The 23,778-nt window shown below is 44.0% G+C and overlaps 1 protein-coding gene across 1 annotated transcript in view; it reads left to right on the top strand.

The window, feature by feature from the left end:
• The window catches only part of ttn.2 (titin, tandem duplicate 2), a 240,835-nt gene that overhangs the window by 85,390 nt on the left and 131,667 nt on the right, over positions 1-23,778 (top strand). The window contains exons 73-97 of the mRNA XM_077537618.1: positions 74-364; positions 1,261-1,551; positions 4,326-4,613; positions 5,025-5,129; positions 5,479-5,764; positions 5,840-6,023; positions 6,105-6,188; positions 8,005-8,272; positions 8,585-8,848; positions 9,431-9,640; positions 9,724-9,801; positions 9,912-9,938; positions 10,345-10,401; positions 15,689-15,733; positions 16,482-16,544; positions 16,625-16,687; positions 16,767-16,835; positions 16,900-16,941; positions 17,061-17,669; positions 17,816-18,169; positions 18,286-18,381; positions 19,090-19,188; positions 19,362-22,241; positions 22,723-23,451; positions 23,594-23,647. Coding sequence (XP_077393744.1) covers positions 74-364; positions 1,261-1,551; positions 4,326-4,613; positions 5,025-5,129; positions 5,479-5,764; positions 5,840-6,023; positions 6,105-6,188; positions 8,005-8,272; positions 8,585-8,848; positions 9,431-9,640; positions 9,724-9,801; positions 9,912-9,938; positions 10,345-10,401; positions 15,689-15,733; positions 16,482-16,544; positions 16,625-16,687; positions 16,767-16,835; positions 16,900-16,941; positions 17,061-17,669; positions 17,816-18,169; positions 18,286-18,381; positions 19,090-19,188; positions 19,362-22,241; positions 22,723-23,451; positions 23,594-23,647 — 7,536 coding nt within the window. The remainder of the gene's footprint in view (positions 1-73; positions 365-1,260; positions 1,552-4,325; positions 4,614-5,024; positions 5,130-5,478; positions 5,765-5,839; positions 6,024-6,104; positions 6,189-8,004; positions 8,273-8,584; positions 8,849-9,430; positions 9,641-9,723; positions 9,802-9,911; positions 9,939-10,344; positions 10,402-15,688; positions 15,734-16,481; positions 16,545-16,624; positions 16,688-16,766; positions 16,836-16,899; positions 16,942-17,060; positions 17,670-17,815; positions 18,170-18,285; positions 18,382-19,089; positions 19,189-19,361; positions 22,242-22,722; positions 23,452-23,593; positions 23,648-23,778) is intronic.

Consider the following 23,778-nt stretch of genomic DNA (forward strand, 5'->3'; position numbering starts at 1 on the left):
TAGCTACAGAGTTTTTTGGGGGGTTTTTGTGTGTGCGTGTGTGTGCCGGTTAGAATCCTCCCTCCTTCCACAGAGCCACGGTACCCACCAGTCTTCGACCAGAAATTGTCTGCCACGCAGACGGTGACGGTGGGTGACAGCGTGGAGCTGGAGTGTCACCTGACGGGCTCGGCCCCCATGAAGGTGACCTGGTCCAAGGACCACAAGGACATCCGGAGCGGCGGGAACTATCGGATCCGCATGGAGGGCAACACCGCCCAGCTCAGCATCACCAAGGCCAGCAAAGATGACACAGGAAGATACTCCTGCCATGCCACGAACGATGTTGGGAAGGACTCCTGCTCCTGCGATGTCACAGTCAAAGGTTTTTAACCCAAACACTGGTCTTTGTATCCTCACCCCACTGTTCCTTGTGTTTCCTTGGGGTCTTTGTATCTCATTCCCTGGTCTTGGTGTCCCTGTTCCCCTCATCTTTTTGTCCCATTCCGTTGGTTTTTGGATTCCATCCCATAGGTATTTGTATCCCAAGCCCCTGGTCATTATGTTCTGTCTCTCTCGTCATTCAGTCCCACTCACTCTCGTCTTTGTGCATATAAGCCTCTTTGCCTTTCTATCCGACCCCTTTGTCTGTACGTCTCATAATCCGGTCACCGTGTCCTGCGGAACTGGTCCTGTCCCCTAGTCCTTGAGTACCCCCACCTTGATCTTTGCGTCACATCCCCCTGGTCTTTTTCTCCTGCCCCTCCTGGTCTTAATGCCCCTATTCCTCATCTTTGTAACCCATGTTCTTGGTCTTTGCATCCCATCCACCTAATCTTTGTTTCCCGCTTCCCTGGTCTTTGCACCCAGTCTGCTGCTGTTTGTGCCTTGTCGCCTGGTCTTTGTGTCTCGTTTTGCTGGTAAATTGTGTTCCACGCGCTCTTGTCTTTCTGTCTTGTACTCCTGGTCTTGGTGTCTGATATCCTTAATCTTTGGGTCCTTTCCGCCTGGTCTTTGTGTCCCACCCTACCTGTTCCATTATCTTTGTGTCCTGGCCCCTTGGTCTTTATGTCTTGACTCCTTTGTCTTTGCATCTTGTTTCCCAGGCCTTTGTGTCCCATCCCGCACCACAGGTCTTTTTGCACTTTTTTTGTTTCTGCCCCCTTGGTCTTTGTGTGTCTTCTTGTAAATCTGGTTTTATTACCCCCCCCCCCCCCCCCCGTCTCCTCCCACCATGATCTGCGCGTCTCCTGACTCATCACCTTTGTGTCACGTTCCTAGAGCGTAAGAACCCGCCGATATTCACCAAGAAGCCATCTGAGGAATTGGAGGACACGGAGGGCCACCTGGTCAAGATGGAGGCCCGCTTGTCCGGGTCCCAGCCCATGTCCATCCTCTGGCTTAAGGACGGCACTGACATATCGGGCTCCGACGATTACGACTTGAGCTTTAAGAGCAACGTGGCTGTGCTGTGCATCAAGAGCAGCCGTCGTGCACACAGTGGACGATACAGCTGCCAAGCAGCCAACGAGGCTGGAAAGGCCGAGTGCGAGGTCAACCTCAAAATTTCGGGTCAGTTAGCCCTCACCACAAAATGGAGGACCTTGTTGTAGTCAATGATATGTTTGTTAGCGTGTTCACTAACATTGCTAATATCTTTGCTTGGTGAGCATTTTCTGTATGATAACTTATAATTACAATTTATTTTACTGGTGGGGGATGGGTTTCCATACGTCAGTGAGTCCATTGGATAAATACCTATTTTTCTTCTCCAGACATGATGTTAAAGACGCACATAGGTCTGAAGAGTAGGGCAGCATTGAAAAGTTCCTGTACGACCATATGCACGACTCTTTGATGTCAAAGTATAAAGGTCACCCGTTTTCATTGAAATTCAGGCTTGCAAGGGAATCTAGGTTGGAAATGTCCACCATGCCATTTTCAAACTAACTCTTAGAAATCAGAGATTTAAGAGTTTTAAGAATTTGTCATTATTATTATTATTAAGCTTTGTTGTAATTGGGTCACGATTTAGGAACCCACCATTCCACAATTTACCGCTGATTCGATGAATTGTTGAAGTTGAAGCCACACGCACAAATTGTAGATTATTTTAGTGATTTCTTGGCCTACCACTCGAGGGTGTGCTCAAACCACCAGGGTCAGGGGTCAGGCTGGCCCCAAATGATGCTCACTTCCCTTCCTCAGAGGCCAAAACTCCGCCCAGCTTCCCGAAGAAGATCATGAGCCTACAGCAGGCATTGGGCTCTACGGTCCGTTTCGAGTGCCGTGTGGCCGGTTCCCCCCTGCTGGACGTTTCCTGGTTGAAGGATGGCGAGCCGGTGCGGGACGGGGATGACATTTCCGCGCTCTACCACGACAACACGGCCACGCTCACCATTAACCGCAGCGAGATGAGGCACGCTGGGGAATACGCCTGCGTGGCCACCAACAGCGTCGGCTCTGCGTCGTGCAGAGCCAAGCTCACCCTGCAAGGTCTGTGCCGGAAAATAGCTACAGAGTTTGTTGGATTTTTTTTTTTTGTGTGTGTGTGTGTGCCGGTTAGAATCCTCTCTTCCTCCACAGAGCCACGGTACCCACCAGTCTTCGACCAGAAATTGTCTGCGACGCAGGCCGTGACGGTGGGCGACAGTGTGGAGCTGGAGTGTCACCTGACGGGCTCGGCCCCCATGAAGGTGACCTGGTCCAAGGACCACAAGGACATCCGGAGTGGCGGGAACTATCAGATCCGCATGGAGGGCAACACCGCCCACCTCAGCATCATCAAGGCCGGCAAAGGCGACACGGGAAGATACTCCTGCCATGCCACGAACGATGTTGGGAAGGACTCCTGCTCCTGCGATGTCACAGTCAAAGGTTTTTAACCCAAACACTGGTCTTTGTATCCTCACCCCACTGTTCCTTGTGTTTCCTTGGGGTCTTTGTATCTCATTCCCTGGTCTTGGTGTCCCTGTTCCCCTCATCTTTTTGTCCCATTCCGTTGGTTTTTGGATTCCATCCCATAGGTATTTGTATCCCACTCCCCTGGTCTTTATGTTCTGTCTCCGTCATCATCAGTCCCCCCCACTCTCGTCTTTGTCCATATAAGCCTCTTTGCTTTTCTGTCCTGACCCCTTTGTCTATACGTCTCATAACCTGGTCATTGTGTCCTGCGAAACTGGTCCTGTCTCTCTAGTCTTGATCTTTGCGTCAAATCCACCTGGTCTTTTTCTCCTGCCCCTCCTGGTGTTGATGCCCCGATCCCTCATCTTTTTAACCCATGTTCTTGGTCTTTGAATCCCATCCACCTGATCCTTGTTTCCCGCTTCCCTGGTCTTGGTGCCCATTCCGTGTTTGTGCCTTGTCGCCTGGTCTTTGAGTCTCATTGCTGGTAGTTAGGGTTGTTACGAGAACTGGTACTTCAAGTATCGGTTCTGCGCGTCTCCTCACTCATCACCTTTGTCACGTTCCTAGAGCGTAAGAACCCGCCGATATTCACCAAGAAGCCATCTGCGGAATTGGAGGACACTGAGGACCACCTGGTCAAGATGGAGGCCCGGGTGTCCGGGTCACAGCCCATGTCCATCCTCTGGCTTAAGGACGGCACTGACATATCGGGCTCCGACGATTACGACTTGAGCTTCAAGAACAACGTGGCTGTGCTGTGCATCAAGAGCAGCCGTCGTGCGCACAGTGGACGATACAGCTGCCAGGCAGCCAACGAGGCCGGAAAGGCCGAGTGCGAGGTCACCCTCAAAATCTCGGGTCAGTTACCCTCATCACAAAATGGAGGAGGACCTTGTTGTAGTCTTCACTAACATTGCTAACGTCTTTGCTTGGTGAGCATTTTGCGCCAATATGTCCTAGCTAATGAAATGTTTCTATTCGCATGTTTAACCTCTTCCTTAGCATTGCTAACAATTCAGCTCAATTTTTACTATATTAGCAAATCAGTTTCAGCTTCATGTTCAGCATCGCTTAGAATTCAATGCTTCTCATGAGCTTTCATCATAAAATGTGTTTATTAATAACATGAACTATTTTAACATGTTCAATAGCATGTAGTGTTTTTAGCTAATAATGTGTTTTACCTTTGCTGGCATGATTAGCGTTTGATGTTTATGTGCATTTCCACCAGTATAACTATGATGTCATTTATTGGCATGTTTAATAACAAGCTTACATTCTTCTCCTACTCTACTTCTACTCTTATTGAGCATGTTTAGTAGCATGTCGACCAAGGTTTGTTTGCCTCCTTAATGGCAAATGATTGATCTTTGTTAGCATTCGTTGCGGATAAAATGTATTTTGCTAGCGCACCAGCTAATGTGTTGTGTCCCCCGCAGAGGCAAAGTCTGCTCCGGTGTTTGACGTCCCTCTGAAAGCCACATCCTTGTCCGAGGGGGAGCGTCTGAGTCTGCGTTGCCACGTCCGCGGCTCGCCTCCTCTCCGGATCCAGTGGATGAAAGACCGAAAAGAGCTGGCGCCGTCCGCCACCTGCAGCATCAGCTTCTCCGAGGGCACGGCCTGCCTGGAGATCGGCGCGGCGACCCGTCACGACGCCGGCGACTACATCTGCAAGGCCACCAACGACGCCGGCAGCGAGCTGTGCCGCGCTAAAGTCACCGTCAAGGGTAAAAGCTAAGCTGCCAGACGTTATTGATTCGTTGTGTTTTGTTATGGGAATCTCTCAATGTGCAGGCCCGCATATTTCAAAAACAAAGCAAAAAAATAAGATTAAAAAATGTTTGACAATCAATGTTTGACAAGACAAGCAAATCACTGTCAGGGTTCCGGTCCTGGCCGAAGTCCTGCAGTTTTGAGACTTTTTCTTTCTCCAATGCACCTGATTCAAATGATCAGCCCATCAACAAGCTCTGGCGAGAGCCTAATAACGATCTTAATCATTAGAATCAGGTGCATTGGAGGAGTTCAACATCTAAAGCCTGCATGACTGGGATTGTAGTAGACAGACGCTCAGGCATCCGATCGTCAGTCTTCTCTCGTCTTATCATGTATGTTGTTTGTTGTTTTTGTTGTTGAAGAAAAAGAAGCTGCGCCTACGGATGTTGCCGCCGAGGGTACTCCTGCCAAGAAGCTGGACCAGCTCTTCTTTATCCAGGAGCCCAAGGGCATGCACGTCACCGAGAGTAAGACACCTGCCCATCTCCACCTCCTGCTCTTCTTCTTCTTCCTCTTCCTCTTCTTCTTCCTCTTCTTCTTCTTCTGCTTCTTCTTCCACTTCTTCTGCTTCCTCTTCTTCTTCTTCTGCTTCCTCTTCTTCTTCTTCTGCTTCCTCTTCTTCAGCTTCTTCTTCTTCTTCTGCTTCTTCTGCTTCTTCTTCTCCTTCTGCTTCTTCTGCTTCTTCTTCTACTTCTGCTTCTGCTTCTGCTTCTTCTCTACTTCTGCTTCTGCTTCTTCTTCTTCTTCTGCTTCTGCATAGCACAAATGAACCTAAATGACAAGAACTAATCCCGAGAACCTGCGGTGTCTCCGCAGAGGGCACCGCCACCTTCATTGCCAAGGTGGGCGGCGAGCCCATCCCCAATGTCAAGTGGATGAAAGGCAAATGGAGGCAGCTGACCCAGGGCGGCCGCATCGCCATCGAGCAGAAGGGCCGAGAGTCCAAACTGGAGATCCGTGAGGTGACCAAGTCGGACTCGGGCCAGTACCGCTGCGTGGCCGCCAACAAGCATGGCGAGATCGAGTGCGCCGTGGACCTCCACGTAGATGAGAAAAAGACAGCCGCCCAGCTAGAAGGAGACCTGAGAGCCAAGCTCAAGAAGTCAGTCCGTGGGCCAGCGGCGACCCCCCCCCCCCAACTGTAGTGCTTCAACCTGACTCTTCTTTGTCTCTTCAGAACGCCGTCCAAGCAGAAGAGCCCCGAAGCAGAGCAGGAAATTGACATAATAGAGCTGCTGAGAAATGTGGACCCCAAGGAGTACGAGAAGTACGCCCGCATGTACGGGATCACCGACTACCGGGGCCTCCTGCAGGCCATTGAGCAGCTCAAGCAGGAGCGGGCTGAAGAAACTGGAAGACAAGTAAGATAGGCCGCCCCCCGTGCTGTCATCGGTGCCTTGCTCTACTTGAACTGTACTGATTGTGCCCCTTGTGGTTGACAGGAAGTGGACCGTATACCCAGAGAGTCAGACGAGGACATGGCCAGGCTGGTGGCCGACCTTCAGAAAAGAATGGAGCGAACAGAGGTCGCTAGACAGCGCGTCTTAGTTGAAATAACTTGAAATAACTTGTTTTCTTTGAGGAACAATTTTGCTAGCAACTTTCTAATCTTGAAGATCCAGTTTTTGTACGTTTGGGACCTGAAGCAAGGGTTTTAGTCAACAATCAAAATATGGCAATAGAACAAATCAGCAATTGGGTTCCTTTTTAGGTCATCAACATTTTTTCATTTCTTCAATTCATTCGTAAGCAGAACAGCGAACTGCATTTTTTTTTCTAGAAACATTTTCAGTGGAGCAATTTCAAACACAAATATTCATGTTAGTTCAAAAGACTAAATAATAAAACAAGATTAACTGTATTGTAATTTTGAGAACATTTATTGTGCGGATCTCAAAAGTCAAAATTAAAACTCACATTATTGACATTATTAATTGAGCTTTCATAATCTGTTTAAGACACTCCTCCCTGCTGGTGTAAACGTGTTAATTAACACATTGTTTGTAAACACAAAGTTTTTCAGTATTATGACAAACAAAACACACAAAAACTTTTTCGAACAGTTCTAAATTTAGGTAATATAAAATCTCCATATCCTCTCAAGTTGTGATAGACATTCTCTTTTTTTGTAAATATATATTGCAAATTATCAGGTAGCAATTCATAAAATGCTTTATATAAAATTATGAAAGTATTATACTTTATAAGGTCATATAATTTAAACAACTTTGACTGGATAAACAGACCATGAGTATGATTAAAAAAAACAAAAAAAAACAAAAAACTTTATGAATAATTCTCATAGCCCGTTTCTGTAAGATTACTAGTGGATTGATTGTACATTGATAAGTGTTCCCCCACACTTCAACACATGAGTTGAAGTATGGTTGTATAAACGTGCAATAAAGTATACGAAGTGCATTTTCATCCAAGCAATAGTTCACTTTATTAATAATTGAGAGGCATTTGGAGATTTTTGTTTTTATATGTCTGACGTGGGACTTCCATGTCAACTTCTTATCGATTATCACTCCTAAAAATGTTATCTAATTTACATTTTCAATCTGAACACCGTCAATAACTATATAACTATATAACTATAAATCATAATTATTCTTAACATTACCAAACGTCATAACTTTTGTTTTATGTAAATTTAGAGATAATTTATTTATGTCTATCCACTTTTTGATGGATTTTAACTCTATGTTAACAACATTTACCAACTCATTATAAGTATTACTACTATAAAATATATTTGTATCATCTGCAAATAATATTAGCTTTAGTGACTGTGATACATTAAAAATATCATTTATGTATACATTGAAAAGCTTTGGCCCCAATACGGAGCCCTGGGGAACACCACAAACAATGTCAAGTTCTTGTGATATATATTGGCCCATTTTGAGTCTACAATACACAGCTCACAGTCAATAGGCCATAGTTCAAAATACACACTCCAGTCCGTATTTCATAGTCCTTATCCCATAGTTCATAGAAGACAGTTCCTAGTTCATTGCCCAAAGCCCACAGCATATAGTCCGTAGTCTATAATCTAATCGAATTCTCGTGATTCTTCTGAAGGACAGGTCCATAGCTCTTAATGCAGTCAATAGCCCCTAGTCTGTAGTCTGTGGCTCATATTCAGCCCTCCCATGCGCCATTGCTCATAGACCATAGGTTAGAGTGAATAGTGCATAGTTCATAAGGACATTCTGCCTATCCTCTTGTCTGTGTTTGAGCGTCTGACGCGTCTGTAGGATATCTATCACCTGTCCATAGTTCATAGTGACCATTGCCCAAACATATGTCTTAGGTGTCCTATTGTCTGTCCTTTAGCCCGTAACAGTGGTGAAGGACATCTGCGACCAGTCGGTCCTCGCTGAAGAGGAGGCTCTGTTTGAATGTGAGGTGAAGATCAACTACCCCGAAATCATGCTGTCCTGGTACAAGGGCACCCAAAAACTAGACACCAGCCCCAAGTACCATATCAGTGTGAGTGGAGACCGCCACCTGCTGAAAATTAAGGAGTGCCAACTCGCAGACCAGGGCAACTACCGGGTGGTGTGCGGACCTCACATCTCCAGCGCCAAGCTCACCGTCACTGGTCAGTACATCTTCATTACTAGTAGGGCAGATAGTCAGTACTGATAACAGCCCGCAGTCCATGGTCTGTAGTCCATTGTTCATAGTTTGTAGCCTACTGTCAATAGTCCAAGGCTCATAGGCTACAATTTATAGTGCATAATCCACAGGCCATAGTCAGTAGTGCCTAGTCCACAGTCCAAAATTCCATAATCCATAGACACGGTCTACAGAGCACAGTTTATATTCATAGGTCGCAGTCCACAGTCTGTGGTCTGCCATAGATTATAGTCCATCGTACTGACCCTTGCCTCCACGTTCTCCATTCTTCCAGAGGCCGTGGTGGAGATGCACCTTCAGGACACGTCGGGTAAGGAAGGCCAGTCATGTACTTTGTCTTGTCAGTTGTCCATCCCCAATGCGGAAGTGCAGTGGTTTAAGAATGGCCAGCAGTTAGACACCAAGGGGGGCAGGTTCAAGTCTGAGGTCAAACACAAGCTCCAGAAGCTTCATATCAAGGACTTGAAGCCCGAAGACCAGGGCCGGTACACCTGCAGTTTCATGCACCTGCAGTCTTCTGCTGACCTCTGGGTGGAAGGTTGGTACCTTGTCCAAAAACCTTCTGATCGGCCCTGAATTAACCTCTTCTTACCATCCTGTCTCCCTGACTAATACTGAACTTGAAGTCCTCAATCTCTTTTTGACTTACTGGCGAAGGTCTCCTTCATCGTTAAACAGTCATGCATCCTCTCTAGTATGACCCCCACACATTGTGGTTGTTGTGTGCTTTGCTTGGAATCTGTGGGTCCACCACCACAACGGCGCTCCCCTACTAGCCTCTCACAAACCATATCATCATCATCATCATCATCATCATCATCATCATCATCATCATCATCATCTCCACCTCAGCGTGGCTGTTGAGTCCTTCGTCTGTCTTCCATGCTGCCAGTGTTCCCCTCCGAACACTACAGTTACCCCTCCTCTGTCTTTTGCTCTCAGTCCCAACATTCTCGCCGCATCCCTCACATTGCCCTCCCTGTCGGAGTCTGCCTCGCTCCCAATCTAACGATGTCCCGCCTAACGTCTCTCACAAGAACATCACAATCATGATACCCATTGCGGGCCTTGCGCCACCCTCTCACCCGTGTGGTTGCCGTCCGTCTTTTGTCTGTTGTAGCCGAGCAAATTCATTTCACCAAGCGCATCCACAACGTGGAGGTGAACGAGCGCCAGGCGGCCACCTTTGAGTGCGAGGTCTCCTTCGACAATGCAGTGGTGTCCTGGTACAAGGACACCTGGGAGCTGAGAGAAAGCCCCAAGTACAACTTCCGCAGCGAGGGCCGGAGACATTTCATGGTCATCCGAAACGTGAGCGTGGAGGATGAAGGTGCGTAGTAGCGCGCAGCCCCGCCCCGCCATATTTGCCGGTTTTTCATGACCGACCGCCAACCGCTGACTGCTCTCATGTAGGCGTGTACTCGGTGATTGTGCGGTTGGAGCCCCGGGGTGAAGCGAAGAGCAGCGCTGAGCTGTATTTGTCTGGCAAAGGTACCACGGCACCATCTTGAACCACTCTTGGATTGACACGCTTGTTGTGTTTAACGCCGCCACCTTCTTCTTCTTCTTCTTCTTCTTCTTCTTCACCCCCTTTTTCACAGAGATCCAAATTGCAACAGTTCCCTTTGGTGAGTACTTTCTCCCCAAGAACAAAAAATCTTACTTGTGAAGTCATCTTTCAAAGTTGATCAAAGGGCTCAAGTACATGGCCCGCATCTTGGAGTCAGGTCTGCGGTTCACTTCCCTGGTGGGTGACATGTGGTGACCCTTGAATCTAACTGGGATGTTTGGGAGATAGATGCAAGCCTTTAATGACCAATAATGATGCTATGAATGAATGAATGAATTTACTCTGAACACGATGTCAATGAAGAAATTCCCGAGTGTTATGAACTCACAATCAGATAATGAACGAATGCACTTTAAACACAATGTAGAAAATGAATGGATGAATGTGCTATGAAGACATGATGCAGGAAATCAAAGATTGTTATGATGTGGGTACTGATAATGAAGAAATGAATTGTTGTGTAGATGTGCAAGACGTTCCTGTGGAGAGGCCTGAAGCGCCTTCGTCAGTCGACGTTCAAGGTGAGACTGAAAACTCCGCACGATGTTCGCCCATTTGTGACCCGCTCTGGCTAAAGAGTCGGCTTTTCGCAAGGGTTCATTCCGAGTTATGTACCTCCCAAGATCTCTATTTTCGATTCTCAGCAGCCCAAAAATTCAGATTAAAAAGTGATTTTTAGACCATGATGGGCTTCATGAGCAAATTTGTTTTTAGCCGACTTGTAGCGAATGCGTCTTGGGGAACCAGCAATGTTGGTCTTAAAATAACCCGGAATTCCTCACCCCAAACGCATGTCGCAAATTATTTCGAGAAATGTGCATAGCAACCAATACAAGTAAAAAAATCAAATAATCTTAACATGAGACAAAATTGAACAGAAGACGCATAGTTTTTTTATGTAAGAAAGTCAATCTTTGTGGAAACACTTTTCAGTTAGCTCGTTTGTTGTGTCTGTATTTGGGAAGTATGTGCTTGTCCTACCAAAAAGTCAAAATTTTGACATGCAGTAGAATATGAAAGAAACAGGCAAGACAGTATGGAGTAAGATCACTGTCAAAAAGACGTATGCGTGATTAACGATTCCTATCCAAATAGTAACAATCCGTGTGTTTTCAATGTTTTCATGTGAATACAAATCAAAATTGCGTGGGTGTGAATTAATTTATTGTGACTACGAATCTAAATAATGTGGGTTTGAATTTTTTTTTTTTATGACTACAAATCCAAATAATTTGGGTTTGATTTTTTTTCTTGTGACTACGAATCTAAAACCTGTGAGTGTAATGCCTTTTCAACACAACTCTCACTTCTACGACTACGAAGCTTGACTCCACACAAGTTCATGGCTGTGCACGAATCTCTTCTGTGGATTGCATTTTACGAGTACAAATTTCAATATGCAAATTTGGATCACAGGGGAAACTAATCGGGCACCGATTCCTCCACGCGCGCATGCGTCAAAGAATGAAGATGGCGGAAGCGAGCAGGATGGACGGAGCTTCGAACAGCTCAGGAGAAGCGTCATCATCACAGCAGGTAAAGTTAACAACGTGAATATCCAATTTATTAGTAATTTATTATTGTTTTTTTTTACCCCAAACAATGTATGGCTTCAGACTTAGAGGCTAACTGTTATAGGTTGCAAGGTAATGACGTGTGTTTTACTGTGAGCATTATGTACAGCGCGAATGATAGTTAGTACTGACAAAATATAAATAATATGACATACAAATTGCGCGTTTATTGATTAATATATAGCGTCATTTATCGCAGAAATCTGGCCATTGTCCTGGTCTCTTTTTCGTCTTTGCAAACACTCTTGACTTCGTCGTTAACTTACATTTGTATGCAGCATGTTTACATCACAGCATATTTACACCACAACAAAGTAGTAGAAGTCCTTACTGGTCAACTGTAATGCATGTACTTAAAGAGAGGACTATTAATTAGTTCACTATACTATATTGTATGAACATGGAATGAGGGTTAATAGAACTGTATCAACACTACTACTTAGAATTAACATATTCACCCCAAAAATAAATCAATGCTTATATCGGCCAGCCTCGAGCTCTTTTATTAGGAATAAGATAAAAATTAGCCACAACCCAAATAATATTAGTCGTCTTTAAGTTTATTCCAGAGCAACAGTGTGTAATATATATAGAGAAATTACACTGTAGGATGACAGCACTCAATCGAGTTATTGTTTTAGCTTGAAAGCAACTGGTTGGCATATCGATTTGCTGGAAATACTAAGTTAAGAAAATAGGTGTTTTGAATGTTTGTCCAACTTAAATGTATTATTTCAGATTTTGCATGCCAATGCTAAACTATACATATATATATATATATATATATATGTATAAGACTGGACTTGGAGACAGAATTGGAGCAAAGTGAAGACTGGCTGCCAATACATACATAGATATACATTTATCTCTATGGTGCTAATTATTGCTAGTGAGTCCGCTTAATGCTCGCAGTAAAACACACGTCATTGCTGGAGAGCATGTGGACACATGGATGTGGATCATGCACATGTTTTTTGTTTTTGCTGAGGGTTACACGAGTATTGGGACAGCATATGGCGTGCTTTACAAAAAATTGTGGGTTATGGAATACCAAATACATGCAAGGTACTTTACTTGTGGTGTTTAACACGAGATATAATACAGAAGGAGGATGAATACCTTGTCAAGGTGCTCTTGACAGCAAGTAAGAAAGTGATAACAAGGCTATGGTACAAAATGGAATCACCGACCGTGGAGCAGTGGGTGTGCACTGTGGAAGAACTATTTGTAATGGAAAGACTAACGCACTGATTAAGACTACAAGAGAGAGTTTCAGGATAAATGGGGAAAATGGATAGACTATAAGAAGAAAACAAACGAGGACACCAACACTGGACAATAAAGACTCGATGTATGGTCAATGTTTATTTGCATTAGTACTATTTGCCCTAACACTGTAACGTTAAAATGTTTTGTTGTTTGTTGTGCAAAATGAAAAAGGTTAAAAATACAATAAAATGCAAGTTATAAAAAAAAAAAAAAAACGTCATTACCTTGCAAGCAAGAGCATTTAGCCTCTAATTCCAAAGCCATACATTGTTTGGGGGGAAAAAACAATAACAATAAATTACTAATAAATTGGATATTCACGTTGTTAACTTTACCTGCTGTGATGATGACGCTTCTCCTGAGCTAGAGATGTTACGTTCGAGCCTTCCTGCTCGAATCTGATTCGAGCGAATGAAGCGGAGGCGTGTCGAAGCAGTGGTCCGACAACTGTTTCAGACATGCCGAAAATCACGTGACCACTGCAAACGAGGCCTCGGACGTCACAAACGTGTCAGTGACTTCACGCTGTTTCACGGGAAAGATGAGCTCGGTGTTTGACAAACCTGCCTGCAGTAATTAAAGCCCCAATTACTTGATACAAAAACTAGGCAAGGCAATGATCATTCGGCTCAAATATTTTCCCCATTCTAGTATTAAGGAAATACACATCCTATATAATAAAAAACAATATCCCGGTTCACAAGCACCGCACTTACACATTATATTCTGTCGAGTAAATTTGACTCTATTTACAGAGCGACCAAATAAACAATTTCAGAGTAATATTTGCACTTGGAAGAGCGTAAAATAAATAATAAAAATTACTAATAGTCAAAATTCGAACTCAGGACCTTCAGTTTGAGAGACAGCTGCTCTACATGATCGACCACGGAGCTCCTGACATCAGTGATTTGTATTAGTATATCACTGGTCAGCCGGAATCATCCTGCAACCGGCAGTGTCAAAGCTGAAGCTGCAGATCGCGAGGTCGTTCCTCAACCCATGAGAGATAGGCTTTTATCATTTCTTTGTTTTGTTTTTTTCCAATTCTTTATTTTATTCTCTTCCAAGTGTAAATAATAATAGCCTACTCTAAAAATACTGTTGTGAAAACCAAAGACAAAAACAATACACAGACTTGAAAGTTCAACTTTACTTGTGTAAATAACACTTTAAAAGGACGACACAATACCACAGTTGAAAAAGATAGAAATCTACTGAAACTTAATTGAACTTATGAAATGCCGAGGCTCCTACATGATCGCAAGTAATGAAGCTTTGTAAACAGTGATTCTAAACAGTCCATGTGCGCAGGTTTGACCAGCAGATGGAGCTCTTGCAATGTGTCAAATGTCTCGAAGCAGTGCTTCGTTTTAGCGCAGCCAGGCGTAATTGTCTCAAAAGTGGTTCATTGTTTCGGAAAGCCTCGGTTTTCGGAAAGCCTCGGTTTATCCATCCCTATCCTTAGCTAGTGAGCTGTTCGAAGCTCCGTCTATCCTGCTCGCTTCCGCCATCTTCGTTCTTTGACGCATGCGCGGGTGGAGGAATCGGTGCCCGACTAGTTTCCCCTGTGATCCAGGCGTGACGGCATCCAAATTTGCATATTGAAATTCATACTCGTAAAATGCAATCCACAGAAGAGATTCGTGCACAGCCGTGAACTTGTGTGGAGTCAAGCTTCGTAGTCGTAGAAGTGAGAGTTGTGTTGAAAAGGCATTACGCTCACAGGTTTTAGATTCGTAGTCACAAGAAAAAAATTCAAACCCAAATTATTTGGATTTGTAGTCATAAGAAAAAAATTCAAACCCACATTATTTAGATTCGTAGTCACAATAAATTAATTCACACCCACACAATTTTGATTTGTATTCACATGAAAATATTGAAAACACACGGATTGTTACTATTATGGATACGAATCGTTAATCACGCATACGTCCTTTTGACAGTGATCTTACTCCATAAGACAGGATGTTGATGATTATGGTCACGATTATGTTTCAAACAAAGGACATGGCTATGACCTCTTAGTTGCTACTTTGCTAGCTTTGTGTTTGCAGATCTTGCTAGTACAAACCAGTTGGGACTGCGGACTGTGACGTACCTTCTCAATTGTGACTTGACAAAAAAAAAAGTCAACATGGAGCTGGAGATTAGTCCAGTTGGAATCAGCTCTTCTTACTTCAGCTCATCAGTAGAATTTGGCTTATCTGGAGGCTAAGCTGTGGAGAAACATGCTAGAGAAAAAAAATCTGACTACAATTTTGGAATCAGCAGAACAATCTTACTCAACATAACTTTATGTTGAATTGTTGTCTAATATTTCAATATGCATTTTTTTAACCCATGAGGAAGGAACATTTAGCCAGACCTGGTCACATTTGTAAATACAGTAAACCTCCGCATATTTCAAGTCAAGCAATCACAATCTGCAATATTTATTTTTTTAATTTAATCATTCCGCCATTTGTTCATGCTACATGTAACCTTGTAGCCTTGCGTTACAATTGGACTGTATTCACCAACAATTGTGTGGAAAGCAAATTATGCGCAAAGATGAGTTGAATGACAGTGTTGTTTGTGTCAAGTATTTGTTTGGCCATGCGTGACGTCGCGCCAATTTGTGCTCATCAGTTCTTTTGGTTACTCTGCTCGCTAATACTATTGATGAGCCTGATGCAAAGGCGCTCTGTGTTGGTTGAATGATTGAACTGCAGAATACTGTTGCGACATAATAACATCGATTCATGATTATGTAAATGCATGGATTAGATGCTTTATGCTCCTCTCCGCCTTCAAGTGCTTTGCTGCCATCTTTTGGCAATTGCGGTCAGTCTCGATCTGATGTGAATCGCTGGGGTTTACTGTATATGGAACCAGAAGCAGTACAGTGCACTTGTTGAGAGTCAGGTTAGCATGTCGGTGGTCCAACGGAGATTAAATATGTCTCTTATCTTTTTTCAAGAATCTTCTGAGTTTTATCATTATGAGGAAGAAATTGAACATACAGGTATTCACACTTTTGCCCTCCTCCTCCTCATCATTCATTTTCATATTCCTCTTCATCATTAACATATTCATACTTGACACCATCATATTAGATAGGCTTCAAATGTGGTGGAAATTGGACAAGGACATCTAGGAGGAGTTCATCTTTCTTGGGCATGGCTTGTTGCTCGACTCATGACTGACGTGACTACCAATTTCAAGTAGAGTCAGGGGCTGAATTTTCAAAAAATCGCTTTTGAAGGAGTGCAAGTGGCCTAAAACAGTTGCTTCAAATAAGAATGGCCCTCAGCCTGTGTTTTTTGGACCACGGCTTCTCAAGGCTTTTTTGTGGGTCTACTACTCATGATTGACATGCCTACCAAAATTCTTGTTGATAACTGAAAGTGTCATCCACGGAGGAATTACCACAAAGCCTTACTTTTTTTTTTTTTTTTTTGGTGGGGGAGGGGGGCGTCTTCCGCCACTCATATTGCCACAAAATGTCTTCTTTTTTTTCTTTTTTAATTTTTATTTATTTATTTATTTATTTATTTATTTATTTATTTATTTATTTATTTATTTATTTTTGTCATCCTGTCTCACCTAATCTTCCTGTTTTGTGGCTTAGCCAGACAAGGGGGTCCTTCTGTCCCTCTTGACGTCTTGTCTTTTGTCTCCTGGCGGTTCCATTTTCCTGCCATGGTGCCCATTTTGTGTGTGGATTTCAAAATAAAACTGATTGAAAAAAAACAAATGTTTGTCTGCTGCAGTTACCGTCCAGGAGACAGTGGAAGAACATGAAGTGGAAGTGAGAGAGGAAGTGCTTTCCAGAGGTACCAAAGACTTCTAAGAAGTCCTACGAGAGTCTTCTTTACTGTCCTCTAGCTAACATGATGAGTTTTTCCCATCCAAGTGGCCAAGGAGGAACGGGAAGTGGAGCCAGTAGCAGAGGAGGAAGAAGCGGCGCAACCGCGAGGTGAGCCACCCATACTGCGGGTCGCTTAGATTTGACGACATTAGCCACCAGGCGACTGACGGTGTTGTTGATGTCACAGTGACCAAAGTGCAAGAGGTGGAGAAGAAAGTCGTGACCCCGAAGAAGAAAGTCGTGACCCCGGTTACAGGTAGTTTGTTCTCTTTGTTGATGACTGTGTGATCGATTACTAATGTGCGTGAATGTCTCCAAAGAACCTGAGGAAGTCGCAGAGCCACCGAAGGAGCCAAGGAAAGGTACTTTTTCCTGCTTCCTGTTGCCTCTCACCTCTTGTCATTGTTTGTCCTCGCTGTCTGTAGCTAACATCTCTCTGAATTCCTTTACGCTAATTTTTGTGTTGCCTACCCCCCCCAAGATGAGCCCAAGCCTCCTGTATTGCCAGAAGCCAAAAAACCTCCACCTGAAGTCAAGCCGGTGGTGAAGCCGGAGCACGAGCCTGAGCCCGAGCCCAAAGTCAAACCGTTGGCAAAGCCGGAGCCCGAGCCCAAAATCAAACCGGAGGCAAAGCCTGAGCCAGAGGTGGTTAAACTCAAGACAGTGGGAAAGCCTGAGCCGGAGCCGGAGCCCAAACTCAAGCCGGTGGCGAAGCCTAAGCCAGAGCCCAAAATCAAACCGGAGGCAAAGCCTGAGCCAGAGGTGGTTAAACTCAAGCCAGTGGCGAAGCCTGAGCCAGAGCCCAAAATCAAACCGGAGGCAAAGGCTGAGCCAGAGGTGGTTAAACTCAAACCAGTGGCAAAGCCTGAGCCAGAGCCCAAAATCAAGCCGGTGGAAAAGCCTGAGCCAGAGGTTAAACTCAAGCCGGTGGCAAAACCCAAGCCAGAGCCCGAGGCAGAGCCGAAAGTCAAGCTGGTGGCGAAGCCTAAGCCAGAGGCCGAGCCAGAGCCCAAAGTAAAGCCAAAGCCCGAGCCGGAACCTGAATCCAAGCCAATGCCGTTGAAGAAGCCGACTCCACCGGAGCCCAAAGGTACTTTCTTCCTTCTTCTCTGATTGTTCTTTATGTGTGTGTGTGCGTGTGCGCGCGTGCGTGCGTGTGCGTGCATGCGTGTTTGTCTGTGTGTTAGTTTCTTTGAGTGGAAGCTCATCTTTGAGTGTCATACATGTCACTTCAAGTCTCTGAAGAACCCAAACCAGAACCTGTTAAGATCAAGTCCGAACCTGAAGTGCCAAAAGCAGAGCCAATGGTGGTACATGAACCTGAGCCTGTGGCGGTACCCAAACCGGAGCCTGTGGTGGTACCTAAACCAACCAAACCAGAGCCTGTGGTGGAACACAAACCACCCTCACCGGAACCTGTTGTGGAAACTAAACGTCCCAAACCAGAGCCTATAAAGGCACCCAAACCACCTAAACTGGAGCCCGTGGAGGCACCCAAACCTCCCAAACTAGAGCCTGTGGTGAAAAAAGCTGAAGTGACAGAGCCTATGGTGCCAAAAGTCAAAGAAGCAAAGGAACCTGCCAAAAAAGGTACACACATCTTCCAGCATTGGGTTTTCTTCATCTTCTTAAATCTTAAAGTGGTGAGAAAGTTTTCATTCTTTCATAAATTCAATGTTCTTATTGACCGAGATCTTTTCTCAAAGTGCCAGAGAAGCCAGTGAAGAAGGAGCCTGCTGTAGAACCGCAGAAGCCCCCCAGAGAAGAAGAAACACTAAAGAAGAAACCTGTGGTCACCAAAGGTATCTGAAGCTCAAGCAGCAAGACTTCAATCTTATGCTCTTCTTAACTTCATGTGTGGTTCATCGTGTTTTGTTCTTGTCTTGTGGTTGATCCTGTTGTTTGGTTTGTCATGTATTGCTCTTCACAAGTGGTTCTTCACGTGTGGTTTTCACATGTGGCTCTTCATTCGTGGTTACGTAGTCCTGTTGTATGGTTTGTGTGGGGGTTTTTCTTGTGTGGTTCTTCTTGTGTGGATCTTTATTTGTTGTTTGTCCTGTGGCGTGTGTGTGTGTGTGTTTAATGATTTCTACTTAATGTTTTGTTCTTCACAAGTTGTTCAACTGTGACTTTCCACATCTAATTCATTCACTAATTCATCTAATTCATGTGGTGTTGTTCTTGTGTGGGTCTGCATATTATGTGGTTCGTCACGTTTTGTTCTTCACATGTGGTTCTACGCATGTTCATCGCATATGACTCTTCATGCGTTGTTCATCACTGTTTTTTCCCCCATCATATTTGGCTCTTCACGAATGCTTCCTCATGCATTGTTCTTCATGTGTAGTTTCCTCCTATACAGCTCCACCCATGTGGCTCTTTATCAATGGTATTTAATACATAGTTCTTGATTTGTGTTTCTTCACTTGGGTCTTTGTATTGTGCGGTTCTCCACGCATTTTCTTGTCCTGATCATTACGTGATGCAAATTTCTTTGATATTTTTCCAAGTTCCTGTGGCAGAGAAGATAGTAGATGCACCAAAACCAGCAGAGAAAGCTGAGCCTGTTCTGCTTCCGCCGAAAGAAGAACCAGCAGAACCACAAAGAGGTATATTGATGTTTGTACTCACCTCTGTCGCCTACAGGGTGCAACAGTGCTGTCCTCTAGACCATGTGTTCTCAAAGGCTCCCGTTATAGTTGTGTAACAACTTTTGTGTGCGCTAGCACGTTGTTCTACTCTTCATGTGATCTGCATGTTGTTGTCTCAAAACCTCTTCAAGCTTGGAAAGCTGATCTTGTACTCCAAGACCAGCACATCCCTCCAAAACAACCTCAGAAGATTCCCTGTGAGGTTGTCATGTCACAGAGTCTTTCACCCGACTCACTCCGGGATACAACTCAGGAGAAAGTCTCAGAGAAAACTCGAGATAAACATGAGAAAGTGCCAGAAAAAGTGGCAAAGACGCTTTTTGGTAAGCCTGATGACGTACCAGAGAAAGTACAAGAGATGTTTCATGATAAACTACACAAAGTACCAGGAAAGCATCCTGAAGTACCTGATAAAGTACCAGAGACAGAATCAGAGAAGCTTCATGATAAACCTGACAAAGCGCCACAAAAAGTGTCAGAGAAGCTTCTTGGTAAGCCCAAAAAAGCGCCAGTGAAAGTATCAGAGAGACTTCATGATAAACCTGATGACATACCAGAGAAAGTATCAGTGAGCTTTCATGAAAAACCTGCAAAAGTAATCGAAAAGTTTCCTACTGTACCTGATAAGGTACCAGAGAAGGTATCAGAGACGCTTCATGATAAACCTGATAAAGAACCAGCGAAAGTACCAGAAGAGCTTCATGATAAACCTGATGACAGACCAGAGAAAGTATCAGTGAGCTTTCATGATAAACCTGCTAAAGTACTAGAAAGGTTTCCTGCTGTACCTGATGAAGTACCAGAAAAGGTATCAGAGAAGCTTCTTGGTAAGCCTGATGAAGTACCAGTGAAAGTACCAGACGAGCTTCATGATAAACCTGATGAAGTAGCAGAGAAGCATCCTGGTATACCTGCTAAAGTACCAGAGAGGCTTCATGATAAAACTGATAAAGTGCCAGTGACATTTCCTTACATACCTGATAAAGTACCAGAAAATGTATCAGAGAAGCTTCTTGGTAAGCCTGATGACGTACCAGTGAAAGTACCAGAAGAGCTTCATGATAAACCTGATGAAGTACCAGATAAGCATCCTGGTATACCTGATAAAGTACCAGAGAGGCTTCATATTATAGCTGAAGATGTACCAGAAAATCATCATATTAAACCTGAAAAAGTACAAACAAAACTTCCCGACAAACCACATAAGAAAGTACAAGAGAAAGTCCATGATAAATGTGAGAACATACCTGAGAAGCTTCCTAAAAAAACTCATCAGGAAGTACCTGAGAAACCTGATAATGTACCAGAGAAGCTTCTTGATATACCAAAAACTGTATCAGACAAGCTTCCTGAAAAACAACATGAGAAAATAGCAGAGAAGCTTCCTAAAAAAATATGTGAGAAATTACCAGACACACATGACAAAGAACCAGACAAGCACACTGGTAAGCCACGTAAGAAGGTGCTAGTGAAAATTCCTGATGAAACTGATGAAAAAGGAACAGAAAAGCTTCATGACAAACCACATGAGAAACTACCAGAGAAACATGAAAAAGGCCTTGAGAGGCTCCATGAAAAACCTGCAATAGTCCCAGACAAACTCCATGATAAAACACACGAGAGACTACTGAAGAAGCTTCCTGATAGAGTGCCAGAGAATCTTGACGATAAACCACATGAGAAAATAGCAGAGAAGCTTCCTAAAAAAATACGTGAAAAAATACTAGACACACCCAAGAAAGTACCAGACAAGCTCACTGATAAACCGCATGAAGTGCCTCTGAAAATTCATGATGAAATACATGAGAAAGTACCAGAGAAACATCATGACAAACCACATGAGAACATACCAGAGAAACCTGAAAAAGCCCTGGAGAGGCTACATGAAAAACATGCAGTACTACCTGACAATCTTCATGATATAACACATGAGAGACTACTGGAGAAGCTTCCTGATAAACCTGATAGAGTGCCAGAGAAATTTCCTGATAAACCACATGAGAAAATAGATGAGAAGCTTCCTAAAAAAATATGTGAAAAATTACCAGACACACCTGAGAAAGTACCGGACAAGCTCACCGATAAACCGTATGAAGTGCCACCAAGAATCCCTAATGAAACACATGAAAAAGTACCAGAGAAATATCATGACAAACCACGTGAGAAAATACCAGAGAAACCAGAAAAAGCCTTGGAGAGGCTATATGAAAAACCTGAAACAGTACCAGAGAAACTCGATGACAGCATAAGAGCGAAGCCTCGTGATAAACCTGATAGAGTACCAGAGAAGCTTCATTATAAACTACATGAGGAAGTACCAGCAAAACTTCTTGATAAACCTGATAAAATATCAGAGAAGCTTCCAGACAAACCTGGTTCAGTACCAGAAGAGCTTCGTGATACACCTCATGAGAAAGTACTAGAGAAGCTTCCTGATCAACCACACGACAAAGTATCAGAGAATCGTCCCGATATATCTGATACAATATCAGAGAATCTTACAAATACAATGCATGAAAACGTACCAGAGAAACTTCATGATCGAGCTGAAAATGTCTCAGAGAAGGTACCAAAGAAACATCCTGAGAAACCCCAGAAATTACCAGTTAAACCTGACAAAGTACCCAAGGTACTTCCTGATAAAACTCAAAAAGTACCAGGGAAAGTTGATAAAGTGCCAGAGAAACTTCCTGATAAACCTCAGAAGGGACCAAAGAAGTTACCTGGTAAACATGACAAAATACCAGAGGAACTTCCTCATATGGCAGAGAAAGTTATACCAGCTCAGAAAAAGGTGGAAGAAGTCCTGGTTGAAAAGGACTCTGAGAAATCTCCAGCAAAGCCACTCGAAGAAAGAGTTCTTGGGAAAAAGCCTGTTCAGGCTCCCCAGAAAGCATCTAAAGACGCGAGGGTTCCCCTGACAACTGAGACGGTTCCAGAGGAGCCAGTATATGAAATGTTATCTGGGGTTGTTCGTGTCCAAAAGGAAGTAGCAGAGGAGTCTGCCACAGGTACAGGGAAGATTAAACCTTTTCTTCTTCGTCTTCCTCTTTGTGTCCTTCTTTTTCTTCTTCCTGTTAGTCCTTCTTTCCGCTTCTTCGTGCATGCAAATGTTGAAAAGCTCCTGTCTGGTAGAAAATGTTGCACTTTAGGCTCTCTGATCAGCTGGAGAACTCTTGCGGACTGACCTCTCGTTTGTGCCTGCTTGTTTGTCTAATTGCCTGTCTCGTCTTTTTTTTTTTTTTTCTGCCAATGTCTTGGATGACAAACTTGAAGGTTTAGAAACTCAGACAGTTGTCAAGAGGCCACCTTCGGAGGTTGAACCAGAGAAGAAAGTCTCTACTCCAGAAAAAGGTATCAGCAGACCGACAGCTTCAAAGCACCTCTTGAAGTATCTGTCTTTGTGATTGTTGTTGTCTCACACTTGATTGTCTTTGTGTTTTGTCGTCACTTCTTGGCGCCGCCATATGACGCCCACTCTTGGTGCCTCAGCGAGGCCGATCAGGCTTGAGCAGGGACAGGAAGTGCATCACGTGACAGAGATGGTGTTCACTGAAGAAGCTTGGTCTTATGAGGCCGAGCCAGAAGATAAAGCCCAAGTTTCGTATGAGCAGGCCTTGTGCACGGCAGGACATTTGAATGTTTCATTGACTGAGACCTTGATGAAAAGGTCTGAGCCGAGAGTTGAGACATCTGTGACTGACAGGAAGGAGACTGCTGTAATCACAGAGAAACCAGAAGAGATTAAGAAAGAACAGGACGCTACCAAAGAAATTAGAGGTGAGAGGAAAGATGAGAATATAGTGGTAGTCAAGAAAGACAGAAAGGCTGTGATGCGAAAAAAAACCAAGGAAACTAGCATCAAAGTCTCGATGGTGGAGCAGGAAGTAGAAGTCGAGGCGTCTTACAAAGAACGCATTGATATCATTGCATCTTCGGCACAAGACAAAGTAAGCCAGAGTCTGGATGACCAGATGGTGGAATCAAGCAAAGGTGTAGCTAAAGATGAGCGTTCAGCAATGAGTCACCAGGTAACTGAGAAAAAACAAGAGAAGACTCAACTGACTGAAGAAAAAAGTAAAGCAGAAGCCGATGTCTTGGTGTCAGATATCCCGCCACAGCAACAAGTCTCTCATGATGAAACCCCAAATAAAGACTCAAGTCTTCGGATTCGAACATTAAGAAAAAGTCCAGAGAAAGAATTCACAGCTGCTGCCAGAGGTACACCCAGGGGTATTAACCTCAGCCTCATCCGCATGATTTTTTTTTAAAAAAAATTTATTTTATTTTTTTAGCCCCTCTTTTGTCACTTTTTTTTTTGTCAGAAATTTAACATCTTGTATTTAACCCTTGTTTTTCAAAGAATCTGACAAGTTTCCTGCCGTTGTGGAGGTTCTGGAGAAAGAAATCGAGAGAGGTAGAGCAGCAGCACCTCTGCCTTTCGGGCTGACCAATGACTTGTCTTTTCTGTGTAATCTAACTAAGATGTCTGTGTTGTCTGGTCTTAACCTCTTGGCACCACGTAATGGTGCTTTTGCTTCACTATTC

The sequence above is a fragment of the Festucalex cinctus genome, chromosome 11 (assembly GCF_051991245.1).
Source record: "Festucalex cinctus isolate MCC-2025b chromosome 11, RoL_Fcin_1.0, whole genome shotgun sequence".
In the NCBI taxonomy this organism is placed as follows: Eukaryota; Metazoa; Chordata; class Actinopteri; order Syngnathiformes; family Syngnathidae; genus Festucalex; species Festucalex cinctus.